Here is a 12,547-nt window from a genome sequence, read left to right on the forward strand (position 1 = left end):
AAAGAGGGTTTTACGAAACAAAGTAGTTGTATTGATGTGCCCGTGCCTCATTTGTGTTTCTAAAAATATCTGGCATGTCTCGCACCCCCAGGAAGGGGCATCTCGCATCACAGGTTAAGGAACCACTGACTTAAGGCACGAAACTGATTTGCGTGGAAAAATTAGGACGAAATAATATCTCTAGAGCACTCTCCTGCAGAAGCCCTTCCATCAGTGGTGGTGTGAGCAATACATTTCTGAGCTGCACCTTTATTTACCTTTATAAAGTGATTGTGTAAAAGGCACACGCACACAAGCATAGCAGTAGTATGACTAACCAACAATATGTTCATGGGGGTGTTGTTAATGCAGCAGTCATGGCTTAAATAGTAAAACTGCCTGCAAATTCACGAACTATAAAAATGTATCATGATGGTCCTTTCTGTGTACACTGTCAAGAATTTAAATTCAGAGTTTTGGCTTCAAGGTTAGTGGGCAGATGGAGGTGAAATAGTGATGACAAAAGCACTGTTTTATAAAGGTATGCCTTTTAAATCAAATGTAAAGGAGACCAACATTACTGCTGGGGCACAGGGTCATCCCAGATTTTCATTTACCAAAAAATATAAATACCAGATTACCATATATCCATGTTTTTGACCGAGATAAGGCCTTAAAAAAATTGGACCCATGACCTCAATAATACAATTCGCAACTAGTTGCCATTTTTAAATGACCATTCATAAGTTTGTCCTGTAAATGATATTTTCTAAAAATAAATGCGTTCACACAATGGTCACGTGGAAAAATGGCTAAAATGTAATAAAATCTTCTTGTTTGGTGACATGCGAGTGACCGATAAGGATTTGCATTAATTTAGTTGTTTAAATGCTGAAGCATCTCAGAGTGAGTGAATAAACATGACCACGTTTTTTTGGCTGAAGTAGCTATAATATGGTATTAAGAAACTGTAAAAGTTGCCAAGGGGTTACGCAACTCCATTGTCTGTGCAAGTCAAGATATTTATTTCATTACACCCTCCAGTGAGCTGAACCTACTTTGTAAATATCACACGAATTCTGAGTTATTAGTGACGAACTTGTGGCGTATAAAACGCATTGATCTCCAATTTACGTGCGCTAAACTGGCTGGAAATAATCCACACTGTTCATTGACGCGAGGGCAAACATAAATGATAGGATTACAAGAATTTGTAATGATCAACTGGTCCCCTTGAACACGTAAATAAAGAATTCGCCTACAGAGGAAAGGCATTCCCCCTCACTGTGCCCAAGTTCCTTTAGTGTATATGTCAATTCTAGGCACACACAGTAACTATTTTTCGATTTAAAGCTTTCGTGACTGCAGGGATTCATCTTCTTGGTTCTTTCGGTAAAGTCACGTAGAAGGGAAATAATAAAATAAGAGAATTATTATATTATATTATGTTTTATTTTTCTTATTTTCTTATTTCCCTTCTACGTGACTTTACTGAAAGAACCAAGAAGAGTAACTATTTTATAAATGTATTTTGTTCTCGTGTGGCTAAGATGAACACGAGTCAACGTTTCACGAAACAAAGAACAGGCACGATGAGACCTCCTTTACCAGTGGCAAAATATAGTAGTAGGTTTTTACCCTTTCAAATGGTACAAAAACTGACACCTTTATACAAGGCATCATGTTTGCAATAACCACAACACAAGCAGTCAAAATGCAAACAAAAAGAAACAACTCTGATGATGATGATATGCACTGTCCTTGAAGTTGATTGGTTCACACCCGAGACAGCTTTTCTTAGAGCCTAGTCTCCATTGGTGTTGGACCAGATGACGCTAAAAGGCGTACAACTCAAAGACAGCACACTATTAGAGTATTGAGAGCTCGGAGTAAAGATTTCTGGCTCCCAGGTGTCGGGGTAAAGATTTCTGGCTCCCAGGTGTCTTTTATACAGGTAACAAGCTGAGATGAGGAGCACTCCCTTTAAGAGTGTGTTCCTAATCTCAGCTCGTTACCTGTATAAAATACACCTGGGAGCCAGAAATCTTTCTGATTGAGAGGGGGTCAAATACTTATTTCCCTCATTAAAATGCAAATCAATTTATAACATTTTTGACATGCGTTTTTCTGGATTTTGTTGTTATTCTGTCTCTCACTGTTCAAATAAACCTACCATTAAAATTCTAGACTGATCATTTCTTTGTCAGTGGGCAAACGTACAAAATCAGAAGGGGATCAAATGCTTTTTTCCCTCACTGTATGCAAGCAATCGCAGGGCTGATTTTGTACCCATTTATGTACTTCATGTAAATGAGCCCTTTGTCAATTCATTACTGGATAACGATGGCCCTCTTCACATCACAGGGGTCATTGGAATTATTTGACCATTCCTCACCACTTGGAGAGGCGTAGATTTGTCAAAGTGGGGGAGCATCGGCATGAGAGCACAGAATTATGCCAGAGTCTTCAAAGAATTGTCTGTAAATCACAGTGACTTCACAATACATTGAAATACCCATAAACCTGGTTTTCGTTCAATACAGGCCTATTACATGTGTGCACTCGGCCATTTTAGGGGGCGGGCAATTTCCAGTCTGATGAACAACAACACACACACAGCAAGTTACCACCTGCACGACAAAACCGCACAACCCACCGCATCAACACACGTCGGCAAAAAGCAGCCGTGGGGCAAATAAATAACGCATCAATGTTTGCCGACGTCAGTCAAAAAAAAAAGAACCACAGCAGCAGCAATGACAGCTTCACGACTTCAAGAAGGTCAGGACGGGGTATGGCTTGAGGGTTGGGTTGAGGGGTTTGCTGGTGGGGCAGCCTGACCTTGCGCACGATCTGGATGAAGTCTTTAGCCGGGAGCTTGCTCAGCCCACGGAGCTGTCGGGTGCAGGCGTCGAGAGACGAGGCGTGGCCCACCATGAGCACTCGCGACAAGCCTGCTGGCGCCGCCGCACGGAACACAACAACGCTCATCGTCACTCAGTTTGTTGTCCTACCCCTGCACCTCCGACAAAAAAGCACGGTTGGCTACGTGCGGTGCGAAAGAAGTTCAACATACATACAGTGAGGGAAAAAAGTATTTGATCCCCTGCTGATTTTGCACGTTTGCACACTGACAAAGAAATTATCAGTCTATAATTTTAATGGTAGGTTTATTTGAACAGTGAGAGACAGAATAACAACAACAAAATCCAGAAAAACGCATGTCAAAAATGTTATAAATTGATTTGCATTTTAATGAGGGAAATAAGTATTTGACCCCCTCTCAATCAGAAAGATTTCTGGCTTCCAGGTGTCTTTTATACAGGTAATGAGCTGAGATTAGGAGCACACTCTTAAAGGTAGTGCTCCTAATCTCAGCTTGTTACCTGTATAAAAGACACCTGTTCACAGAAGCAATCAATCAATCAGATTCCAAACTCTCCACCATGGTCAAGACCAAAGAGCTCTCCAAGGATGTCAGGGACAAGATTGTAGACCTACACAAGGCTGGAATGGGCTACAAGACCATCGCCAAGCAGCTTGGTGAGAAGGTGACAACAGTTGGCGCGATTATTCGCAACTGGAAGAAACACAAAAGAACTGTCAATCTCCCTCGGCCTGGGGCTCCATGCAAGATCTCACCTCGTGGAGTTGCAATGATCATGAGAACGGTGAGGAATCAGCCCAGAACTACACGGGAGGATCTTGTCAATGATCTCAAGGCAGCTGGGACCATAGTCACCAAAAAAACAGTTGGTAACACACTACGCCGTGAGGGACTGAAACCCTGCAGCACCCGCAAGGTCCCCCTGCTCAAGAAAGCACATATACATGCCCGTCTGAAGTTTGCCAATGAACATCTGAATTATTCAGAGGACAACTGGGTGAAAGTGTTGTGGTCAGATGAGACCAAAATGGAGCTCTTTGGCATCAACTCAACTCGCCGTGTTTGGAGGAGGAATGCTGCCTATGACCCCAAGAACACCATCCCCACCGTCAAACATGGAGGTGGAAACATTATGCTTTGGGGGTGTTTTTCTGCTAAGGGGACAGGACAACTTCACCGCATCAAACGGACGATGGATGGAGCCATGTACCGTCAAATCTCGGGTGAGAACCTCCTTCCCTCAGCCAGGGCATTGAAAATGGGTCGTGGATGGGTATTCCAGCATGACAATGACCCAAAACACACGGCCAAGGCAACAAAGGAGTGGCTCAAGAAGAAGCACATTAAGGTCCTGGAGTGGCCTAGCCAGTCTCCAGACCTTAATCCCATAGAAAATCTGTGGAGGGAGCTGAAGGTTCGAGTTGCCAAACGTCAGCCTCGAAACCTTAATGACTTGGAGAAGATCTGCAAAGAGGAGTGGGACAAATCCCTCCTGAGATGTGTGCAAACCTGGTGGCCAACTACAAGAAGCGTCTGACCTCTGTGATTGCCAACAAGGGTTTTGCCACCAAGTACCAAGTCATGTTTTGCAGAGGGGTCAAATACTTATTTCCCTCATTAAAATGCAAATACATTTATAACATTTTTGACATGCGCTTTTCTGGATTTTGTTGTTGTTATTCTGTCTCTCACTGTTCAAATAAACCTACCATTAAAATTATAGACTGATCATTCTTTGTCAGTGGGCAAACGTACAAAATCAGCAGGGGATCAAATACTTTTTTCCCTCACTGTATACTCGCACCGCTTAGGCAGAATCCCTAACCCCCCCCCCCACCCCAACATCATCTCTCTAGGCACACGACCCCCCTATAAACACGTCAGAGAAAAAAAACCACACACACAATCCTCAAAATTTATGTTGCTATTTGCCGACTGACGTGGTTGCTGTATAATGCACGCAACACAAAATAAGCATCAGCGTCGTTATGGAGAATACAAATACGGAGAGAAAGGAGGAGTCTTTGTCCGCCCATTAACTTTGTTGCCAATGTTCTCCGCAGTGACGCAAAAGGCTATTTTGACCGCACAGTCCCATCCCGTGGTCACCAAAGAAAACGAAAATACTCGTAAAGATTACCCTCAAGAGCACTCAAAGGTCCAGCCCTGCTGAACAATTAAAAAAATCTGACCCCGAGCATCCGCTGTGGCGCAAATGCTGAACCCTAAAACACATCCCAAAATAATCCAATTGCGTTGATATTGCATAGCGTGCGCCGCAGCTGTGCCAATACCAGCTCTGCCACATTTTTTTGGGCTTTACCTGCGCGTTGTTCGGCACGATCCCATCCCCGCGGGAGCTTCTGGACGAATAAAAAAGTAACCCGTAAAAACAAAGTTTTTCACTATAAATCCTTTATATGCGTGGCGGCTAGAGTCCTCTCGTCCTCTGGCTTGAGATGGCTGCCACCTATGGGTCAGATGATTGCCTGCCACCATTAAGCAATTGGTAATTAAATATAATTTTATTTTTCCTAAAAAGTGTAAAGTTATGGAAAAAAAATTTCACGAAAATAAATTGTCACGCACAACGAGTCTGTGTGCAAAATGTCAGCTCGATTGGCTCATGGGAAGTGGGTTAAAAAACGACCGAAAGATTTGCACGGTCGTAAGCAAGCAAGCGAACTTAATATAAAGGATTTAAAAAAGGAAATCGAGGGGCCGAAGAAGCTCCCGTCATTTGCAGCGGAACGTCCGACAGTAACAACCTGACAACACTTTGGAGAGCTATAACAGCATCGTGTTCTTACACAACAACGTGCGACCAAGTCGACACAGTATTCTCCCTGCAGTAAAGTCAATGGGGCCGACCGTAACAAACATGAGAACGTTCATATTTATTTCAAGCGGTCAGTGGAGTGTTATTGTGAACTAGGTGACCGGCCCCGTTCATAAATAGACAAGTCTCGGGCGTCCAGCGATGCATCCCAATTACTATGTCAAAAGCCATGGGCCCCACACACTCCCTACTTTTACGACGTTGTACACGCATGTCTGTGCAAATCAGCGGTTTGGAAGCTTGAGTTGATGAACTAGATTTGTGGTAAACCTTCGGCATGTTTGAGCGCCACCGATTTCACCGATCCCGCCACAAAGCGCTGCACAGGGTGGGGTGGGGGCGGTCGTGACATCACCGTCACTTTATTGGCAGCCGTTGGCGTTGTTGAACTTCTTTCACACCTTGCGTAGCCAACCGTGTTAAATCGGAGGTGCGGGGCAAGGCAAACAAACTTAACACCAAAAGCATTCCTAAAAGAAACGAGTTGTCAATCTAGATGATGATTTAAAAGTGCACAGCTCCCAATGGCTTCCTAATAACGTACGCAAGAGTGTTCCAGACGGCCGCAGGAGCGCATCCCGACGGCGCTTCTCTCCACCTGCAGCCGCGCCACTGTTGCGTTCGCCTTCAACCGCCGTGTGTTGTGTGTGCGTGTGGAGGTCTCGCCGGTGGTGACTGCAGGGGCCTCTCACCCTTCTGCTTGCAATCGGCCAGGATCTCCCTGCACACGTGGAAGCTCCGTGTGACGTACACGTCGTACGATTCGCTCGGGTTCAACTGCGCCACCGGAATCAGGGGCCTGGAGACGGACCCGGGACGCACACAACAAGAGACAACAACAAAAACAAACCCCAGCGCTATTGTGGATCCGCAAGAGGGCAGAGGACAGCGGAGGAGAGCGGAGAAGGAAAAACAACAAGGGGGAGCACCACTTGAAGGCCGTAGATCGTGCGTGCAACGGTGGCACGACTGCAGATGGAGAGAAGCGCTCTTGACTGTGTGGCCAAAGAGGTCTGATGATACATTCTGTTTTGCAATAACGCCGCGTGTTGTTTTCACAACGCGAATTGGATATAATGCGATGAATGTATTAGGGGAACACATTTTTTTTTATTACGCGGATGCGAATTGTATGCGACGCGATAGAGCGAAAAGAACTACGTCGCGCGAGTAGGAATGAGCGGTTGTACGGCTGCTTGGATGCATCTAGATGCTACCCACGCACCTCAGACTTTGCTCAGCCTGCGTACACATCTCACGTGTTATCGCGGACTTTGCTTTACCCTATATTATTTATTATAACGCGGTGTTCTTCAGAAACGCAACTACTACCCTCTTTAAAGGAGAACAGGCTGTTTTAATAATAATGATGACTTTTATTTACCCAGGAAATCCTCACTTGATTCTAAATACCCCTTGTTCAGAAGGCTCTTGCATCGGGACGTCTGGCTAATTTTCCATTAATTGAGTGTTTGGTATGTCGAGAGGAAGCGGACGCACGATAATAATCACGCAGATATTAGGATAATTTATCGGCCTTTGTCAATTCACTGATAAAATGAAGGCCTCCCTACACCTTTTTGGTAATTTGGGTTAGTTGATCGTACTTCATCACTCTGGATAGAGCAAGACCACTCTCACCTCCGATTAGCACCGTTGGCTACGTACGGTGCGAAAGAAGTTCAACGTTAGCCATGGTTTGGAATCAAACTCAGGTCGCCATCTCACTACCACCACTCCACCTCAGAATGTTGAACTATACTCAGAAACGCCCCCATCCCCTCCGTATGAGAGGGGGAATGAAGCAAAGCTCTACGCAGATTAATACAACTGCTGTACTGCCATTTCTTGGCCACCTTTCTAAGGCAGTATCCTCCCCATTCGAACACCACCCAGACTCATCCCTGCTAAGCTTCCACAATTCACGAGATCCGGTGCATTGAGGGCAATTTGGATCATATTCGAGAGATATTCACGAGTAGTAGATTGACTACATCACACGATAAGGGGAGGTAGGTGTGCGTGTGGGGGGTGGGGGCGGTAGCGTCGTGCTTACCGCACTGCGCTATGAAACCAGCGACACGAGTTCGATTCTCGCTCGTGGCCAACATCAGCGACATGTATCCGAATTGGGCCCGAGACTTCCCTAGGCCGACCCAGCCTGAATGTATTACCTGCCGTAGAGTGTAAACATCACCCCCACTTGGACATGTGGGCCTTCGTCGGTGCTCGTCAACAGTACTGTTCAGGCTTCACGGGAAATCTCCTCCACGCGTGTGTGTGCTTGTGTTTGGGTGGGGAGCGGTGGTTTAGCGGTTAGCGCGCTGCGCTATAAACCCGGCTACCCGGGTTCGATTCCCACTAACGGCCAACACCGGTGACGATTATCTGAACCGGTCCTGGGCCTCCCCTAGGTCGACTTAGCTTCAAATGAGTACCTGGTGCGGTGCGTAAACATTGTCACTGGGAAAACAAAGGCGGTCGGGCGTGGTGTTGGCCACCCACCCCCCTCGTGTACCGTTCCAGCCTTCATAGGTGCTACTCCTTAACAGCACTTGCCCCGGAAGTCTGTTAAGGCTATACGGGTGATCTTTGTCTTTGTGTGTGGGTGACGTCGCACCTGTAGGTGGTATCTATGTGGATTCCAGCTGCCGTGAGCTCTTGGTTTGACATCCAGGATGGCAGACAGTTCCCAGGTGTCCACTTGGTCCACTCAAACAACCCTGGCTCGATCTTAATCCTAAGCCGGCCCTCGATCTGCAGACCTGAAATGTAACGAAGGGCAAAAACTCACTGGGTTTCCGATAGACGAGTTACAAACAAGAACAACTCGGGGTCGCTCGAATAAAAATGCATCCGCGCAAAGTAAAAATGAACTCCAGCACGTTGTTGAGTTAACGTCACCAATTTCAAGAAAAAATTCATTCATTGTTACTCTTCCAACAATTGCCACTGGTGCCGTGCACAGCTACAGCCGTCTCAACCTCTCCGGCCTCTCTCTGTATGCTGGCAATCGAGAGCCATTGGCCTTCTTCCTTCTTTCATATGGCTGCCGATGTAGATGCAGAGCAACAACCGCAATGTCACAATCAGGCGGTCAAGCCGGATAACCGCGTTAAGAGTCAGCGGAGTGTTAAACCCGTCACCACCCGACACAGCCAATTAAGCAAGGTGTGTCGGGTGGTGGCGGGTTTAATGACACATTGATATTTACGGGATCCAGCCGACGTGCTAAACTTTAACACCGCTGCTCGAAATGAGCGTCGCCTCAACCCCTCACGCTCACGTCGCCGACAGAGTCATCCTTGTAATCCGCCGCCTCTCCGGCCTTTGCCTCCGCCGACCCACCCATCCACTGCTACCCTGTTAAAACGCTTCGTTTGACGTCGTTTCGACATTCCATCGCCGCCGCACCTTTCGGGCGGGGGTGGGGCGGGTTATGGTACGAGTGGCGACGAAAAAAAACGGGCGACGCGCGCTCACCTTTAAGGAGATGCTGCGCCGTCTGAACGCAGCGGAGGGAAGGGGAGCAGTAGACCACGTCCACCGCCGCGGCAACATCGAAGAGCGCTTCACCTGCCGTCGTACGCGACAGCGGGGATGCATTATTTAAAAATTAACCCGTAAAAACAAAGTTTTTCACTATAAATCCTTTATATGCGTGTTCAATGGGCCACAACCCAGCCCACATTGGTCTTTGAAACGGGCGGCTAGAATCCTCTCGTCCTCTGGCTTGAGATGGCTGCCACCTATGGGTCAGATGATTGCCTGCCACCATTAAGCAATTGGAAATTAAATCTAATTTTTTTTTACCTAAAAAGTGTAACATTTTGGAGAAAAAAATTTCACGAAAAGAAATTGTTACGCACAACGAGTCTATGTGAAAAATGTCAGCTCGATTGGATCACGGGAAGTGGGTTAAAAAACGACCGAAAGATTTGCACGGTCGTAAGCGCGCAAGCAAGCAAGCAAGTGAACTTAATATAAAGGATTTAAAAACGAAAAATCCTTTTGGCACGTGGGGGTGAGCTGTCATGTCTATGGAGTTTTTTCGATTTTTTTCATCATTTATTGCCAGCATTTTGGATGCTGCCAAGAAGAAGGCTGTCCTCTGGTGGGGACCAATCATATTCTTGGGGTTTTTTGGTAAAGTCACGTAGGTAAAAAAATAAAATTAATAAAAGTAAAATAAAATAAAAATCACGACGTTTCGGAGGCAACACAAGCTTCCGTCTTCAGGTGGAACCGTCACAGCATGATAGCTGTATCAAGTAAATGAGAAAGTTCCACCTGAAGACGGAAGCTTGTGTTGCCTCCGAAACGTCGTGATTTTTATTTTAATTTTACTTTTATTAATTTTAATTTTTTACCTACGTGACTTTACCGAAAAAACCCAAGAATATGAATCCTTGCAGTCACGAAAGCTTCAAATCTAGAATGGGGGCCAATCAGTTTCAAAGACAATGCATTTACTATGAATATGAATCCCTGCAGTCACGAAAGCTTTAAATAATTTTTTAAATAAAAATGCATATACTGTCAGGGCATGTTTTTGTTTGCATGTTCGCTACAAGTATAAGTGATTAATGCAGACATGATTCCTTGCAAAAGGTTTCTGTTTGGTGTTTTAATGTCTTAACACAGCTGTTTTTTTTTGCCAGAAAGGGTAAAACCTATTTTTAGAAATCTTATGATGTCATCGCGAAGAGCTTACAAGCAGCGCCGTCACAGTTGCGTCGAGTCGAGCGTGGCTGTCGTTAGAGAAGCATGATGATGATGTCATCGGCGGTCGCCATGTCGTTGCAGCGACGCTCACCTGTGAGCCGGGCCTGAGTGACCCCCAGGACGGTGAGCGGGGGGTCATTCTCGAACTGGCGATGCCCTCCGCTCCGTTGCGGCAGACTGGCCGGCATGTTCATGTTCGATCGAAAGTACACTCCTAGAATCGCGGATCAAGGCGTTTCAATTGATTAGTCGTGAGTCGATCATCTGTTACATTTAAGATGTTAACTCGGTACTCTGTGATGCGCGGAACTCGTAGCCGGAGGTGGTCGGGGTCAGGCTCTGGTGTCAGAGCAACGAGGCGAGATAGCCAAGCACCTGGGGTTCAAATCCACGTCTCGGGCTTTATTAAAATGATTTCCTAAGCGTAGCTGAATGACAGTCTCAGACCGGTCACAAATGTCTGCAAAATAATTTGTTTCTTGATCTAATTTGTTTTGGTTACTCCAGCTTGAAGAATGCCGGAATGTTCGGTTTTGATTGGCATGTGATAAACACAATTTGAAGGCCACATAAGACGTGCGTCCCTTAGCATGGCTAGAGGCCTGTTTGAAGTGACTTAAGTAGTAGTTTTGTGAAGTCATCATGGAAGTAGTGTACAACAATACATATTTCTGCAATGTGCTATGCGGCGGAGAACATACACGCTATTACAAAATTCCAAATTGTGTTACTTAAGATCGCACGCCCGCACGCCTGCACACAAAGCCGAGGGCTGCTGCTGTTGTTGTTGTTGCCGCGGTCGTCGCTTTGCCCGTGGAGCTTTTCTCTCACGCGTGACTTACCCCGCTCGTCGAAGCACTGTGCCACCCACTGCCGTCCGAACACCACGTCCATGCGCTCGCCGTGCCGCAGCACAAACAGACTGCGGCGGGCCAGCTCCGTGCCGGAACGCGCGCCGCCACGCAGGGACCGCTGTGTTTGTGCCGCACCGCCGACGCAGCCACAGGGAACAGCACACGATGGCACAGTTACACATCACAACGGCGGAAACACGGCCACGAGCGTGGACGGGGACACGGGTAGAGTCGCTACCGCGGGGCGCAATCGCTCCCCGCGGGCAAAGTCACGGATATCATCACTACCACGGACACAATCGTTCCTGTGAATGCAATCACTTCCACAACCACAGGTGCCACGGCCACAATCCCTGCCACAGACACAATTAGTTCCGGACAGACACCACCACCATCGTTTCAGGCAATGGGGCCTTCTTCATAGCATGTAGATCGAGTTTGCATATGAGGCTGGTGTCAACCACAGCAAACGCTTGCAACTGTGACTTGCAACCGTGCTTTGACAGACTGTGCATCTGCAAGTGCAATGGAGACCTTCGTATAATGTCGTAACTATTGCTGCTATACGTTTCTCTCCACGTTGTTCAATCGTTTTTTGTTGTTGGAGTTTACGTACGACTTGTTAATTTATCTGGCCACATAACTTCCTCATGTAATGTTTCCCCATTGACAACCCCAGCTTGGGCTGGACATAAGTAAGCGCCTTCCGTTTGCACATTTATATTTTGCTGCTGTAAATTTCCACGTGATAAGCCACTTCGTTCAGCTATCATTTATGGCCAGGTCGCTTCTGAAAAATAAGTTAATACCTCAGCAGGCTTTGCCTGGTAGGATGGGGATGGTTTAAGTTTTATTTTCAGGTGTTTGGAATATTTGCTTACCTTTCTTGTACTTTGGATTCCTATCATGTTTTTTTGCATTGTTTGCTGTTGAAACGTTCTTACCCCTACGCCGTGCCCCTACTGGAAATCGGTTAAAAAAAGAACTTCATAAGCTCACCGCATTCCTCCTGCTGCAAGAGAAATAAATATTCCGATTCTGATTCTGACAAGTGGAAAAAAACCCAAAGAACTTAGTAGCTCAACTAGTTCCTCCAGCTTGAGCGAAATGTCTACGCGAGGTAACAAACCCCGAGTGTACTGGGAAGTGCAGCGAATACGTGAGCAAGCTGCACACGCCCGTAACTTTAGCCATGGCCAGATCTCAATCTCCAACAGGCATGCGACAGGTATCAACGTGTCAGGGTTATCAACCTCCCCGCAT

The 12,547-nt window shown here is 46.4% G+C and overlaps 1 protein-coding gene across 2 annotated transcripts in view; it reads right to left on the reverse strand.

Moving 5' to 3' along the window:
- Positions 1–12,547, reverse strand: part of UBASH3B (ubiquitin associated and SH3 domain containing B) — a 102,731-nt gene that overhangs the window by 9,301 nt on the left and 80,883 nt on the right. Inside the window, exons 9-14 of one of the 2 annotated variants that reach the window (XM_061550976.1) lie at positions 11,273–11,402; positions 10,522–10,644; positions 9,189–9,281; positions 8,326–8,470; positions 6,398–6,504; positions 2,821–2,933 (exon numbers count right to left, since the gene is read on the reverse strand). In XM_061550976.1, the coding sequence (XP_061406960.1) occupies positions 2,821–2,933; positions 6,398–6,504; positions 8,326–8,470; positions 9,189–9,281; positions 10,522–10,644; positions 11,273–11,402 (711 nt within the window). Of the gene's footprint in view, positions 1–2,820; positions 2,937–6,397; positions 6,505–8,325; positions 8,471–9,188; positions 9,282–10,521; positions 10,645–11,272; positions 11,403–12,547 lie in introns of both variants that reach the window. The other variant, XM_061550975.1, reaches the window with a different exon arrangement.

This window comes from Lethenteron reissneri, chromosome 13 (assembly GCF_015708825.2).
Source record: "Lethenteron reissneri isolate LAM-NWPU_2019-01 chromosome 13, ASM1570882v1, whole genome shotgun sequence".
NCBI lineage: Eukaryota > Metazoa > Chordata > Hyperoartia > Petromyzontiformes > Petromyzontidae > Lethenteron > Lethenteron reissneri.